Source organism: Carcharhinus amblyrhynchos, chromosome 11 (genome assembly GCF_965287045.1).
Source record: "Carcharhinus amblyrhynchos chromosome 11, sCarAmb.v2.hapA, whole genome shotgun sequence".
Lineage (NCBI taxonomy): Eukaryota > Metazoa > Chordata > Chondrichthyes > Carcharhiniformes > Carcharhinidae > Carcharhinus > Carcharhinus amblyrhynchos.
Genome location: NC_137334.1, coordinates 92,423,722 through 92,439,676, shown reverse-complemented (window position 1 = coordinate 92,439,676; position 15,955 = coordinate 92,423,722). Strand labels below are relative to the sequence as shown.

General features: G+C 45.6%; 1 protein-coding gene across 1 annotated transcript in view; it reads right to left on the bottom strand.

The window, feature by feature from the left end:
- Positions 1 to 15,955, bottom strand: part of stk11ip (serine/threonine kinase 11 interacting protein) — a 105,902-nt gene that overhangs the window by 21,823 nt on the left and 68,124 nt on the right. Inside the window, exon 21 of the mRNA XM_080199580.1 lies at positions 5,321 to 5,418. Within this exon, the coding sequence (XP_080055706.1) occupies positions 5,321 to 5,418 (98 nt within the window). The remainder of the gene's footprint in view (positions 1 to 5,320; positions 5,419 to 15,955) is intronic.

Here is a 15,955-nt window from a genome sequence, read left to right as displayed (position 1 = left end):
AAGTCCACATGAAGCCTGGACAATCAGGCCTCTCCCACGCATGGAGTGGTCCTGGTGGAGTCATCTTTTACTATACTCTTTATACACCCATGACTGTGTGGCCAAATTCCTCTCCAACTTGATTTTCAAGTTTGCTGATGACACCACCGTAGTGGGTCGGATCTCAAACAATGACGAGAGTACAGGAATGTGATCGAGAATCTGGTGAACTGGTGTGACGACAACGTGTGGCTCCTGCTCTGACCAAGACCACAAGAAACTACAAAGGATCGTGAGTGTAGCCCAATCCATCCTGCAAACCAGCCTCCATCCATTGACACTGTCTACACAGCCAGCATAATTAAAGAGCCCATGCACCCTAGACATTCTTTTTTCCACTTTCTTCCACTGGGAAGAAGATACAAAAGTTTGAGGTCACGTACCAACTGACTCAAGAACAGCTTCTTCTCTGCTGCCAACAGCCTTTTGAATGGACCTACCTCGCACAAAGTTGATCTTTCACTACACCGTAATTATGACTGTAACACTACCGTGTACTAATACATGTGACAATAATAAAAGCAAATCAAATCTTCTGATTGATCTGACATGCAGAACAGGATTTCCCTTTGTTCTCCAAGTGCTGACCCATATTAGGCCACCAAACATACGGCCTAGCTAAGTTTTTCATTTGGGAGGTAGCTGGGTGAGCCTCACGCACTTCATCCAAAACGTGTGAACCGGGGCAGAGTGGGACAACCACTCTGGACCCCCGCAAAAGGATACAACCGTCCTTTGCACTCAGCTCATCTTTCTGCTTTACATCTTGTCTCGATTCATCATCTCATTACCGTCAACCACCCCTGCATAAGGGATCTCTTCACCTAGTTTAGAACAGGGTCAGGCCATCCAGTGCTTCATGTGTTTAGATTCACTGGAGAATGTGAAAGTCTGTCAAGCAAGAAAATTGACTCTGGTGGAAATAGTATCTTGGTGTCTGGAAAAGGGTGACGTCTCAACACGCCTGTGTTTCATTGTCCATCCCTACCCTGTGCACAATGCTATACTGGGAGGCTGATATTGTGAGCGATCAGCACTTACTCGCACCAAGCCCATGGGAGGAATGCACTTGGATTCACTCAACAGACCTGTGTCGACACAGAGTATATTAATGGCTATACAGATATTGTTAAAACCATTTCGCAAAGACGATGGCTAGGCCTTCCTTGTCTAGTTGCAAAATATCCCTCCTCAACTGCTGTCAGTGTATGTGGTGCAAAGCCAGTGGGTTTTTCTGACCCGTTCTCCAGCAGATGAGAGAATACTGCCCCGATGCTGTTGGGAGAGGCATTGCCTGACAGACTGAGTTCTCTGTCTTGATCTCAACGGGGTCTGAGGACCAAGAGCCTCGGAATATGGGGACCCCATCCCTCAAGGTGAGGAGCTGGCTGTAGTTATCGGCCGTGCATGCTACATGGCGAAGGAGCTGCCTGCAGCTGGGTTAATCCCAGTGGCCGCATGGGACCTTTAATCGTTATTAATTGGCCACTTAAGGGCCTAATAGGCAGCAGCCAGCATGGTTGACCCTGGGCCTTTCCGCCCAGAACTCAACTCCTGCAGACTCAGGGAGACATTGTGATTCCAGTAACCCATCACCCTTCCCACTGTAAAGCTCACCACCATTCAGAGCAGAAAAATTCGCTCAATTTATGCGCAGCAAGGTCCCTCAAGCAACAATATGATAACAGCTGGTCTGTGCTTGTGAAGTTGACTGAAGGATAAATATTGGTCAGAAGACTGGAACATCCTCCTTGCTCTTTGGAATTGTGCCAAGGGATCACTTACATCACACGAGCAAGCAGATAGAGCCTTAGGGCATCTCATTCAAGAATAGTTCCTCCCAGTACTGTTGAAGTGTAATCATTGTTGCGGTGAAGGAAACTGAGCAGCTGGTTTGTGCACAGCAAGCTCCCACACACAGCAATGTGCTGCTGGTGACGAACCATTTTTATCGTGGATTGGGCTGTGGGATAATATTAGTGATGTGGAGATGACGGCGTTGGACTGGGGTAAACACAGTAAGAAGTCTCAACACCAGGTTAAAGTCCAATGGGTTTATTTGGTAGCAGAAGCCACTAGCTTTCAGAGCGCTGCTTCTTCATCAGTTCACAAACAGGGCGTATAAAGACAAACTCAATTTACAAAATAATGATTGGAATGCGAGCCTTTACAGGAATCAAGTCTTAAAGCTACAGGCAACGTGAGTGGAGAGCGCGCTCTGGAGTGTTTGCCTCGGTTTTCAAGCTCAAGTGGGATTTGAATCCAGAAACTAATAGATCAGAGTGATATCCACTGAGACACATCTTGGAAGGCTGCCTTCCAGACCTCTCCATCTCTTCCACCCTCAACCTTAAATCTTTTGCTCCCCTCATCAGCTACCTCCTCGTTACATAATAAACCGAGGTCTTGCCATATGAGGGATGACAGACATATCAATGTGCACTGATAATAATATCTGGCTGGTTTTGTCTGCTACTGTCTGGCTTACAGATATTTCCAGTGATTGACAGGGTCTAGAACAATGGACTAAACATGAATAACCTCAAGGGCAGAGATTTATAATGGACATTGGAGAATATTGCCTTTAATACACAGGGTTAAGAGACAGGAGTATGTACCATTAGAGGTGCTGATTGACGCAAAGACCGTGTCAACAATTAGTGTCAAGTTTGGGTCTTTGAAGGAAAGGAGATACAGGGACATCGGAGTAAGATGATGAACACAGTGACAACTATTGCTCACGGGAGGATAAATAAACATGAACGCAGCTTCTGTGTTGCGACTGGAACCATACAACAGTTATGGCATGAGAAGAGGCCATTTAGTCCATCGTGGCAGCATTAGCCAAAATTGAGAACAAACAAACTAGCCACTCATTTTAATCCCATTTTACAGCACTTGGTCATAGCCCTGAGCACTTAGATAAAGATCCAGGAACATTTTAAACGAGTTGAGTGTTTCAGCCTCAATCACCAATCCAGGCAGCAAATTCCAGACACCAACACACTCTCTGCCTGATTCTATGTCATTGCTTACAGAGTCCTGTCACTGTGTCTTGCCCAAGTGACACAGTCAATCTCACACCAGAGTCAAGAGTTCAACACCTCAACTCCACTGAACATATAATCCAGGTTGATGCGTCAGAGAGGGTGTTGTTTTGTCAGAGGTGCAGTTTTTCCAATGTCTCGTTTGGACGCAAAATATTCTCTAACACCCTTTCAAAGATGAGAACGACATCTCCCCCGTCACCTGGGATCTATATTCCGCAACGAGGACGGCCTCAATCGGGATCTTGGGTTCATGTCACACTATCTGTAACCCCCACGACTTGCCTGGGCTTGCAAAATCTCACTAACTGTCCTGTCTTTTAACCTGTGCTTAACGCTCTCTCCACTCACACTGCCTGTAGCTTTAAGACTCGATTCCTGTAAAGGCTCGCATTCCAACCATTATTTTGTAAATTGAGTTTGTGTCTTTATACACCCTGTTTGTGAACTGATGAAGAAGCAGCGCTCTGAAAGCTAGTGGCTTCTGCTACCAAATAAACCCGTTGGACTTTAACCTGGTGTTGAGACTTCTTACTGTGTTTACCCCAGTCCAACGCCGGCATCTCCACATCACTAATATTATCCCACAGCCCAATCCACGATAAAAATGGTTTGTCACCAGCAGCACATTGCTGTGTCGGGGAGCTTGCTGTGCACAAACCAGCTGCTCAGTTTCCTTCATCACAACAGTACTGGATGCCCCAAGCTTGTGAAAGGCACTATATAAATGAAATAAATTAAGCAAAATGCTGCAGTTGCTGGAGATTTGAAATAAAATCAAAGCTGGAAAAACTCGCAGCATCTGTGGACAGATAAACAGACTGAATGTTTCGAGTTATACAGGACTCTTCTTCAAACTATATATACACGTGCGCACATGACAGCCTAATGGTCTCATGATATCACTCAACTATTAATCCAGATACTCAGTTAATGTTCTGGGGACCCTGGTTAGAATCCTGCCAAGGCAGATGGTGGAATTTGAATTCAATAAAAAAAATCTGGAATTAAGAACCTACTGATGACCAAGAAACCATTGTCAATTGTCAGAAAAATCCATCTGGTTCACTAATGTCCTTTAGGGAAGGAAATCTGCTGTCCTTATTTGGTCTGGCCTACATGCGACTCCAGAGCCTCAGCAATGTGGTTGACTCTCAAATGTCCTCAGGGAACTAGGGATGGGCAATAAATGCTGGCCAGCCAGCGACGCCCATGTCCCACAAATGAGTAAAAAAAAACACACAGGTCTTTCACCTCAAGACATCAACCACTTCGCTCAGATGATTCTGGAGGAAAAATTTAATCCCAAAAGCTCTTTCAACTGCTTTCCAGAACTCCCCTCCCACACCCTATTCTCAAGCCAATGCTGAGCTAATGTATCTAACATCTATTTGGAGCCCTACGATTGTGGCAATAAACATCATCCTTATGCTCTTTAGGAAAGTGCCACTGACTCTGCTACACGTTATGGCTATTCTGTGTCCACTGATTGGACTGCTGCCATCTGACTGCCCCTCTCCACCCTATTCCACCTCTGTTCTGGGAAGCCCGCCCTTCAATCTTAGCCCCAGAGTCACTGCATTCCTAACCAAAGGGCAGAGGACACTGGAAAAACTCAGCAGGTTCGAATTACTGTTTCAAGTCCTTTGGCACTTCACTAGGACTGAAGAGAGGAAGAATGCGTTAGAACTGTAGAAACTGCAACAAAAAACTTTCAGAACAAAACACAGATGGCTAGTTGTTGGGGTGGGGGGGGGGGGGAGAGTGAGGGTGTGCTTTGCACTGAGTTAAAACATGTATGGGATTTTTTTTAAAAAGTGGGGGTTTAAGGTGGAGGGAAAAAAAAAAATCAAAGGGCAGAATTTTCTTGTCCCACCCGCAACGGGAATCATAGCGGGTGGGATTTGGACAACGCAAAGGTCCGTTGAGCTCGGATAGGATTTTTTTGGCAAGTGTGCCTGGAGAATCCCACCCACAATCTAAAGTCGCTAAACTCAACATCGAGTCCCGCTGCTGAACTGACAAATCCCAAAATTAATTGGGAAACAATCTGGAGTTGAAGCGACATTTTACGGAAGTCATAGAATCCCTGTAGGGCAGAAAGGAGGCCACTCGGCCCCATCAGGTCTGCACTGACCACAATCCCACCCAGGTCCTAATCCCACAACCCCATGCACTTACCCTCGCTAGTCCCCCTGACACTAAGGGGAAATTTAGCAAGTTCTGAGACAAACCTGAGGGGTCCGGTGATTTCCAGGATGTAGACGTTGACATTTGACATGATGAGTAATGAGGGATATTCCTGAGGACTCCCGTACTTCACTGTAGATGCCTGGAATGTTAAAGAAAGAAATCATGAACCACTTGGACTGCAGGAGGACTGAGAGTCATTTCGCTGCGATATACAGACAGGGGTGCTATCAACACAGCCAAACTGACATGCAACATTAGTGCATTGGAGGAGGACATTCCACCTATCGTACCTGTGCCAGTCCTTTGAAAGAGCTATCAAATTTATCCCACTCCACTGTCATTTCCTCACAGTCCCACAAATTTCTCCTTTTCAAGTATTTATCCAATTCCCTTTTGGAAAGTTCCCACTGGACCTGCTTCCACTGCCCTTTGAGACAGCACCTTCCAGGTCACAACAAGTTGCTGCATTAAACAGAATTTCTCACTGAGCCCTTCCCATAAGAAATAGGAGCAGGAGTAGTCCATCTAGCCCTTCGAGTCTGCCCCGCCATTCAATAAGATCATGGCTGATCTGAAGTGGATCAGTTCCACTTTCCTGCTTTCTCCCCATAACCCTTCATTCCCTTGTCTATCAGAAACCTATCTACCCGTGACTTAAGTATATTCAACGAGGTAGCCTCCACCACTTCAACGGGCAGAGAATTCCAGAGACTCACCACCCTTTGAGTGAAGAAGTTCCTCCTCAACTCCGTTCTAAACTGCTCCCCCCCCCCCCACCCCTTATTTTGACGCTGTGCCCTCTAGTTCTGGTTTCCTTTCTAAGCGGAAAGAATCTCTCTACCTCCACCCTATCTAGCCCCTTCATTAATCTTGTAAGTACCCATACCCAATTATTCTTGGCCACAGCCTCAAGTCTGTCTCTTCTGGTAACTGACCATCCAGCCAGTGAAACAGTTCCATTGCATCAGGCTAATTTATAGCCACTCAGCCCATCGAGTTTCCAATGAGCAATCCAGTCAGTCCCATTCTCCCCTTCTAACCCCGCAATCACACAAGTTTACTCCCAAGTGACCATCTGATTCCCTTTTGAAATAATCTGCAAATCGTTATCTAACCAGCCGTGTCTACTTCTAGCTCCCTTGCAGATAGTGACTTCCAGAGCATTATCACTGGCTGCGTAGAGATTTTCCTCACAAATCCCTAAATTGTTGTCTCCTTGTCCTTGTACCATCAGACAATGTCTACCTTTTCTGAACCTGTCAGAATCTTGTATGCCTCCATCAAATCTCCCCTCAATTTAAGAACATAAGAAATAGGAGCAGGAGTAGGCCATCTAGCCCTTCGAGCCTGCCCCGCCATTCAGTAAGATCATGGCTGATCTGTCATGGCTCAGTTCCACATTCCCGCCCTCTCCCCATAACCCTTAATCCCCTCTCTTATCAAAAACCCATCAACCCGCGTCTTAAAAATATTTAGCGAGGCAGCCTCCACCATCTCATCCAGGCCCTTCCCCCCCATCATTATTCTTGTAATCCCACACATTTACCCCTCTAATATATTTAATTTACACACATTTGGGCATTAAGGAGCAATTTAGCGTGGCCAATCCACCGAACCTGTACACCCTTGGAGTGTGGGAAGAAACTGGAGCACCCGGGGCAAACCCATGCAGACATGCAGAGAATGTGCAAACTCCACACAGACGGTGGGCCAAGGCAATACTCTCCTTGTGGCCTAACCAGAGCTTTATAAGGGTTTTTGAGCTCAATACCTCTATTTATGAAGCCCAAGATCCCATATGCTTTGCTTATCACTTTATCATGGGCGGCAGTGGCACAGTGGTCAGTACTGCTGCCTCAGGGCGCCAGGGGACCAGGTTCAATTCCAGCCTTGGGTGACTGTGTGTGGAGTTTGCACATTCTCCCTGTGTCTGCGTGCATTTTCTCTGGGTGCTCTGGTTTCCTCCCAAAGTCCAAAGATGTGTGGGTTAGGCCATGCTAAATTGGCCACGCTAAATTGCTCCTTGTGCTGGGGGATTAGCAGACTAAATGAGGGCCTGGGTGGGATTATGGTCAGTACAGACTCAGTGGGCCGAGTGGCCTCCTTCTGCAATGAAGGGATTCTATGATATGTCTTGCCACCTTCCAAGATCTACCCACATGGACTGCCTTTGTTCCTGCACACTCTTCAGAAAAAGGCTATCAAATCTTCATTACCTCTCCTGCCTGGTCCCCCTATTCCCCCCACCCACCCGCCCCCCCTCACCCAGTGATGACTGTTGCCCTGTTACTCCCCCTCCCACCCACTCCCCATCCCAGCTCTATAATAGGAAGCCCATCCCTCAACCACTTACCCTTGGACTCAGCGTATTCCTAACCCTCATCTTTCCTTGGTGTGAGAATCAGCTGACATGGCTCACACCCTGGTGACTTCACCACGAATTCCAGCTACAATAAACCAAATCATTTCAATCCCTTGCACTTTACTCTCAAACTTGTTCGCAAAAATCTCTAAGCAGATTTTCAGCGGGAATTGTCTTCCGGGACACAACACCAAATGTTCCTTACGGTCCCTAGCAGAAGGGCCAGAAGGAGAGAAAGGAGATTGTTGGGTAGACGTGGTGAGCTTTGATAGTAATTAAATTTAATGGACTGACAGTATTATAAAAATGCAGATAACTCTTGCTGCAGGGTATTCATTCAGCAGCGTGTATTGGCTTTGATCCCAGATATTTTTACCCCCAGGAAAATAATCCAATTTCCCCCCACCCCATCCAACCTTCAAGCTGACTTTGTCCCACCCAGCTCCCCTGACCCAAGACAACTGGACCCAGATCCTGCATCTCCCTACTAGAAAGTGCGTTCCTGATGAGAGCAGGAAACTTAATGCAGTAATATGCCTCGGGGTACTTCATTGGAGCAATATCAAGTAAAACTTAATGTCAAAGCAGATAGAATTGATATGACAGGTGTACAAATGCTTGGCGATAAAGGGAGATTTTGCAGAGCAGCTTAAAGGGGGAAAGATAGAGAGAGAGAGAGAGAGAGGGAGAGGCAGAGGAGTTTACAGAGGGAATTCCAGAGCTCAGAACTCAAGCAGCTGACAGCATGGCTACCAGTTGCAGAGGTGCCAGAACTGGAGAAGCAGAGTGACCCGAGGGCTGCAGATGGTTCCAGAGCCAGGGAGAGGCGAAGGCAGGGTGGGAGAGAGGTGTGGTTGGGATACTGGGCTGGGAAGCTTGCAATCCTGCCAGCGCCTGTTAAGCGCCCAGTGCACGGCTGGAACTGCATCCTCAGCACTTTGAGCAGATACCTCACATTTACTCCTCTGCTTAAAACAAAATGCTAGGAATAGGAAGCATTGCGCACAGAGAACATTAATCATTTGGAGATTTATTCAGCGACGCCCAGGTTTCTGGCAAGAAACAAGTGTCGCCATGAGGAAATATTTAACTGACAGTGAAGAGAGAGAAAGAGAAAATAAGGCACACCTCAAAACCAACAGGTAACACCTGGAACATTCATTTGCATAATGGGTTGATCAGAGTAGATGGAGCTGGACACTAATGTCAGTGTCTTTAATAGAAGAAAAGGTTGAAGCAATTTAAAAATAGATTTAAAAAAACTTAATTCATAGGATGTCTACTTTGCCAGCATTTATGCCCTTTTTTTTTTAAAATAGTCTCCAGATGGCTGTCAGCTGCCACCATCTTGAACCGCTGCAGTCCACCTGGTATAGGTACATCCACAGTGCTGTTGGGGAGGGAGTTCCAGGATTTTGACCCCAGCAGTGGTGAAGGAACGGCTGATATATTTCCTAGTCAGGGTGCTGAGTGACTCGGAGAATATCCTGCAGGTGGCGGTATGCCCACACATTTGCTGCCCTTGACCCTCTAGATCATGGGTTTGGAAGGTCAAAGGAGCTTTGGCGAGATGGTGCAGTGTAAGTTGATGCTTATAAAGAGCAGCATTGCATAGTCATTTTAAAAAGTGATTTTTTTTTAGAAAGTTAACAAAAATGCAGGTGATGATGCTAGTACGCAGACTGAAGCATTGTTTGAGAGGTCAGGCAGTAGGGTTGCCAAGACAACAGGCTGTTTTTGAATTTTAGCCAGATTAAATTAGGTACTTAGCTAAAAGCAACCTACTAGATTTGAAATTGATGTTTTGGTAACCTGAGAACCAACTATATTGTAGGGGATATGGCGATGTCACTAGGGGTATAAGACAGGGGGCAGTGAGTCAAACAGGGAGAGTACCTGCCACCATGTCTCTCAGCTTAGAGGGCGAGGGTGAAAACTGCTGGCTCCCATGGCCTCATTTATGTCTCAAAAGAAAGCCTCATCTCAAAAGTAAAGATAGCATAGTAAGAAGACAGAATATTGCAGAAGCCGCCAAACCTGGTTGTAAATTAGAGATTGACAAAAATTCAATTTTTTCGTTAACAAGTGGGAATTGTATACTTAAAAAGAACATTCCATTAGAATAGCATTTTTTTGGTTTGTTAATAGTTCAGTTAATCTGTTGACTGTTAGTTAGATAAATAAAGTGTTACTTGTTAATTTTTTTTTAGAAAGAGAGCCTCGGGTAGTTATTTTTGATCTAACCACTAAAAGTTTCTGAAGAGCAGATTATACTACTTCTCACACACTTTTAACAGATTGTGAAGTGAGGTGCTTCTGAGTGATTAGGTATCAGTTCTCAGAGATAAAAAACGGCCAGAACCCTGGGATCAGGAACTCTGTTTGATCAGTCCTGAAGGAGAGTCAAACTGGCTCGACACGTTAACTCTGCTTTCTTTCCCTACTGATCCTGCCAGATCGGCAGAGTTTTCCCAGCATTTTCTGTTCTCAGAACCATAAAAAGTTACAGCACAGAAGGAGACCATTCTTGTTTCAGATTCCAGTCTCTGCAATATTTTGCTTATTTTAGGATGCCTGGCATCTCACTAGAAGATCAACATCCCCATCAGTATGATGTCAGCATCGCTCAGGAGGGCATGCAAGCCCTTTAAGTCAGGGGGTTGTGGGTTCAAGCCCTTCCCGCCACGCGGCCAAATTCCCCTCCAACTCAACAAATAACGAGACATGAACCCACGATCCTGGTTGAGGCCGTCCTCACGTGTGCGGAATTTGGCTATCAGTTTCTGCTCAGCAACTCTGCGCTGTCATATGTCGTGAAGGCCGCTTTGGAGAACATTTACCCGAAGATCAAAGGCCTCTTCCGCACATGAGGATGGCTTCAACCGGAAGCTTGGGCTCATGTCACAGTATCTGTAACCACCCATGACTTGCCTGGGCTTGCAACATCTCACTTATTGTCCTGTCTGGAGACAATACACATCTCTTTAACCTATGCTGAATGCCATCTCCACTCACATTGTCTGCACCTTTAAGACTTGTTTAGCTGTAAAGACTCACATTCTAATCAGTATTCTGTAAACTGTGTGTGCCTTTATACGCTCTGTTTGTGATCAGAACTCCCACTCGCCTGACGAAGGGGCAAACCCCGAAAGCTAGTGGTGTTTACTACCAAATAAACCTACTGGACTTTAATCTGGTGTTGTGAGGCTTCTTACTGTGTTTATCCCAGTCCAACACCGGCATCTCCACATCTGTTCTCTCTCCACAGATGCTGTCAGATCTGCTGTGATTTTCCAGCATTTTCTGTTTTAGTTTCAGATTCCAGCATCTGCAGTATTTTGCCGTGATGTAAGAACCTAAGGTTACCGGGTAGGTGGGAAGTGGAAACTGAAGTACAAACAGATCAGTCACAATCTTAGTGTGTTGGAGCAGGCGTAAAGGGCCAAATAGCCTACGCCTGTTCCTAATTCATACGTTTGTAACCCATCAGCTTCGCACTCCGGGTTTAACAAATGGATCAAACGGTTGAACCAGGCTGTTGCTGTGTTAAGAAATATTAGTTAATGCGCTCCAGTGTACTTCATTCCACAACAGAACAGATGCTCTTTTGGTCAAGAGTTGAGCCTGTTTCTTGAGAAGGTAAGTTACAGCTGGACAACCAGAATTACAATGTGCCAAAAGCCCAAAAGTTGAGACTTGGCCTTTTGAACCAACTCATTTGTTGTGAACTGGAAGTTGTTACTCGCATAACAAGAGTAACAGGGAGCAGGAAAGTTTTGAAGAGCGTTAGAGTTCCATGATAAAACACTGTCCCCACCCCCTGTTCCACAGCGCTGGAAAGGACCTTGTACTGGTAGAGACACAAGTCTCGGCTTTAAGGTCAGCTGACTTAATACATCACTTATTTCTCTCTTCCTAATCTCTCACTTGGCACAGATTGCATTCCTGACTGTGTCAAAACAGTGTTGCAATCACAAATGACCAAGACAGACCACTCATATTTCAAATACTGAGAGCCAGAGGAGGGAATAAAAGATGGCGACATTCGTTCCAGATGAGTCTACACCAAAATGTTCCCATGGCTGCTGGAGGATAAGGTCATTGAAAACATCCCAGCTGTACATACCTGCCCTGACTAGTGTACAGTCACAGATCTTTAATTGCATGAACTCCACTATTCGGGTATAGAATTGCCATGGTTTCATGAGGATACGGCAGAATCCAGTAAAACAAACTGCAAAACCTCCAGAGCAATTTGAGAAATTAAGACCATAAGATATCGGAGCAGAATTGAGCCATTCGGCCCATCGAGTCTGCTCTGCCATTCAATCATGGCTGATATTTTTCTCATCCCCATTCTCCTGCCTTTTCCCCATAACCCCTGATCCCCTTATTAATCAAGAACCTATCACTGTCTTAAAGACACTCAATGACCTGGCCTCCACAACCTTCTGCGGCAAAGAGTCCCACAGGTTTAAATTGGTATCAGTAAAGGTGATCATAAGCTTTCAAAATGCTGGTTAAAAAAAATCCATCTGGTTCACTAATGTCCCTTCTATAGAAGGAAATTTTCCATCCTTACCCAGTCTGGCCTACCCGGGACTACAGACCCACAGCAACAGGCAGCAGGGTGGCACAGTGGTTAGCACTGCTGCCTCACAGCGCCAGGAATCTGGGTTCGATTCCCGGCTTGGGTCACAGTGTGGAGTCTGCACGTGCTCCTCGTGTCTGTGTAGGTTTCCTCCTACAGTCCGAAAGACTTGGAGGGTAGGTACATTGGCCGTGCTAAATCCTCCCTCAGTGTACTTGAACAGGCGCTGGAGTGTGGCAACTAGTAGATTTTCACAGTAACTTCATTGCAATGTTAATGCAAGTCGACTTGTGGGACTAATAAACAAACTTTAAATCTTTAAAAGCAATGTGTTTGACTCCTAAATGCCCTCTGAAATGGGCCAAGCGAGACACGGTTGTATTCAAGCAGACGGTTCACCACAACCTTTTCTAGATTAAAAAGCAGAACCTCAAAAGGTAATAACCTCTGGATTACTACCTGAGCCACAAGCAGATTGATGTAGGATAGATAAGGTCAGAGTTAAATGTGTGCCTCAGAGATTGGTGCAAGAGAAATAGGTTTAGATTCATGGGACACTGGCATAGAATCCCTGCAGCGCAGGAGGCCATTTGGCCCATCAAGTCCGTACTGCCAACAATCCCACCCAGGCCTTATCCCCAAAACTCCACATATTTACCCTGCTAATCCCTCTAACATACACATCCCAGGACACCAAGTGCATCAAGTTGTAGGGGAAGCGGGAGCTGTACTGTTGGGATGCTCTTCACCTGAAACGTGCTGGAATCACTGACCTGGTGACTCAGATGATTAGATAGGGCTTTAAACAAAATAGCGGGGGTTGGTGTGAGTGTGAGTGAGAGTGTGTGCGAGTGCGTGTGTGTGTGTGTGGTTTGAGGGATCAAGTTTAGGAAGACGTAATAAACTAAATTGAGAAGACAAGGCAAGAGAGCACAGTGCCATTCAGGAAAACAACGATCGGTGTGTACCAGAAAATGGCAAGAGTTCAAATCCAAGGGTGCAGCAGCTGATAGGCTAATGGTTACAAAAACTGTAACAAAATAAAATTAAAAAGGTTCTGTATCTGAATGTATGTAGCATTTCTAAGAAAACAGCTGAATTGACAGCACAAATAAAAATAATGTGTTATGATCTGATAGTCGTTACAGAATCACGGACACAGGATGGCAAAGACTGGGGTCCAAATATTCAACGGGATATAACATTTAGGAAGAACAGGAAGATGATAAAAGATGGAGGGGCATCTCTATTAATTCACAGATGTTTACAGGAAGAGACGCCATTCAGCCCATCGTGAGCCCAGACAAAGATCTAACCACACTAATCCCATTTTCCAGCACTCGGGCCCCAGATGTACAGGTTTGGTGGATTGGCCATGCTTAATGCGCAGGATGGGTTAAGAGGGATTGGGGTGGTGGGTGTGGTGATGCGCACAAGCATCTGGGTAAATTGCACTTTGAGAGTCGGCACAGATTAGATGGGCCAAATGGTCTCCTTCTGCACTGTAGGGATTCTATGTGAAAAGGTGTGTGTACCGGAGGTGTGAATGGCAGGATGGCAAACAGCTGCTGCCCAAAAGGAGGAGGGAAAAAACAAGAGAAAAACCAGAGTTAAACCGAGACCTCAAGTAACTGGAAACAAAATAGGGGCAGAAATTACAGTCTGAAGTTGTTGAAATCAATGTTGATTAGTGAAGTTTCTCATTGGATGAAGAGCCGCTGTTCTTTAGCACCGAGTTTCATAAGAACATAAGAAATAGGAGCAGGAGTAGGCCATCTAGCCCTTCGAGCCTGCCCCGCCATTCAATAAGATCATGGCTGATCTGTCGCTGCTCAGTTCCACTTTCCCGCCCTCTCCCCATAACCCTTAATCCCCTCTCTTATCAAGAACCCATCAACCCACGTCTTAAAAATATTTAGCGAGGCAGCCTCCACCACTTCAACGGGCAGAGAATTCCAGAGATTCACCACCCTTTGAGTGAAGAAGTTCCTCCTCAACTCCGTTCTAAACCGCCTCCCCTTTATCTTGAGGCTGAATGTTACTGATAGAGGGGTCAGCAGTTTATCATCAAGGTACAGAATTAAAAGACAGGTGACCGAAAGCTCGGGGTGATGGACTGATGGATTGCCACCCTTTACACCAAGGGGACTCTGACAGGGGAGGATTAAAGTTAAGTTTCAGCTATATAAATCCCTGGATAGACCACTGCTGGAAGCAGCTCCAATCACCACATGACAAAAAGGGTACGTTGACCATGGAAAGGGGCGCGGTGTAGATGTACCAGAATGAGACTGGAACTCCAAGGGTTAAATCAAGAGGAGAGATTGTACAAAACTAGACTGGAATTTGGAGCAAATCACTCCCGCTGCTCCTAAGTTTTAAGATATAAAGAGGAACAGATTGGGTAGAGAGAAACGATTTCTCCTGGTTTAGGGAGGCCTAGGGTTAGAGGCAGAGTATGAAAATTAGAGCCAGATATTTCAGGAGGAAGAAGTCCTTCATCTAAAAATTGGTTGGAGCTCTCTGCCATTAATCGACCAAATTTTTAGTGTTAAAAATCGGAGACCGGGGTCAAAGAGAACAGGAACAGAATGGGAGTTACAATGTGAGTAACCACGCTGGCAATCTGTTCAAACACACTCTCCAGGACTTTGAAAATGAAGAACCCACAGGCTCCCTCTTCCTCTCCCCCTGCAAGGCTGCAGTGTTCGCAGGCTGCGACTTGCTCAGTTGCACAGAGTCCGTGGGATTTCATTCCAAGCTTCAACCAAGCATCCACTGGGGACTTTAAAGGATCTGTTTCAACACAGTTCCTAACAGTTCACACTTCTGTTTACAGCTCAAAAATAACTACTTTTATTTACAGAGAGAAGGCAGAGTGTTAAATCAGCGTCATCGCCTTACAGCATGGAGAGGGGCCTTTCGGCCCATCGTGTCTATGTTGACCTTCAAGCAGCTATTTACTCTAATCCCATTTTCCAGCCTTGTACGTTATGGTGCTTCAAGTGTTCATCTAAATGCTTCATCAACTACACAGAGTCTCTTAAGAACACAGAACCACTGGCTATACATTTAGCTTTGGGTTACGTTAACTGGGGTGGTACGGTGACACAGTGGTTAACACTGCTGCCTCACAGCACCAGCCTCGGGTCACTGTCTGTCTGGAGTTTGCACGTTCTCCCTGTGTCTGCGTGGGTTTCCTCCAGGCGCTCTGGTTTCATCTCACGCTCTAAAAATGTGCCAATTAGGTGGATTGGTCACAGTAAAATGCCCCTTAGTGTCCCACATTGTGCAGGTAAGGTAGATTAGGAGTTACAGTGATTGGTCAGAGGGGGGTAAGATGCTGAGTCAGTGCAGACTTAATGGGCCAAATGGCCTCCTTTTGCACCACAGGGATTCTGTACTATAGAACTACTCACTGTTCAAAGACTAAAAACTCCTGTACACCTTTATTTATGGATATAACAGGAAGATACTCGAGGTACAATGCAGCAAAGCTTACACCATTTTTTATTTTAAAAACTATTTGACTTTGGTGGAATTGTGGATTAATTTTTAAAAAGTCAACAAGTTTATGCTTATCACACTTTGAGACAATATCCTGGGCATTATCACTGACCAGAAACTGTCAGTCGTATAAATACAGTGACTATAAAGAAAGAGGTCAGAAGCTGGGAACACGGCGGTGAGTAACTCACCTCCTGACTCCTCCCAAAGCCTGTC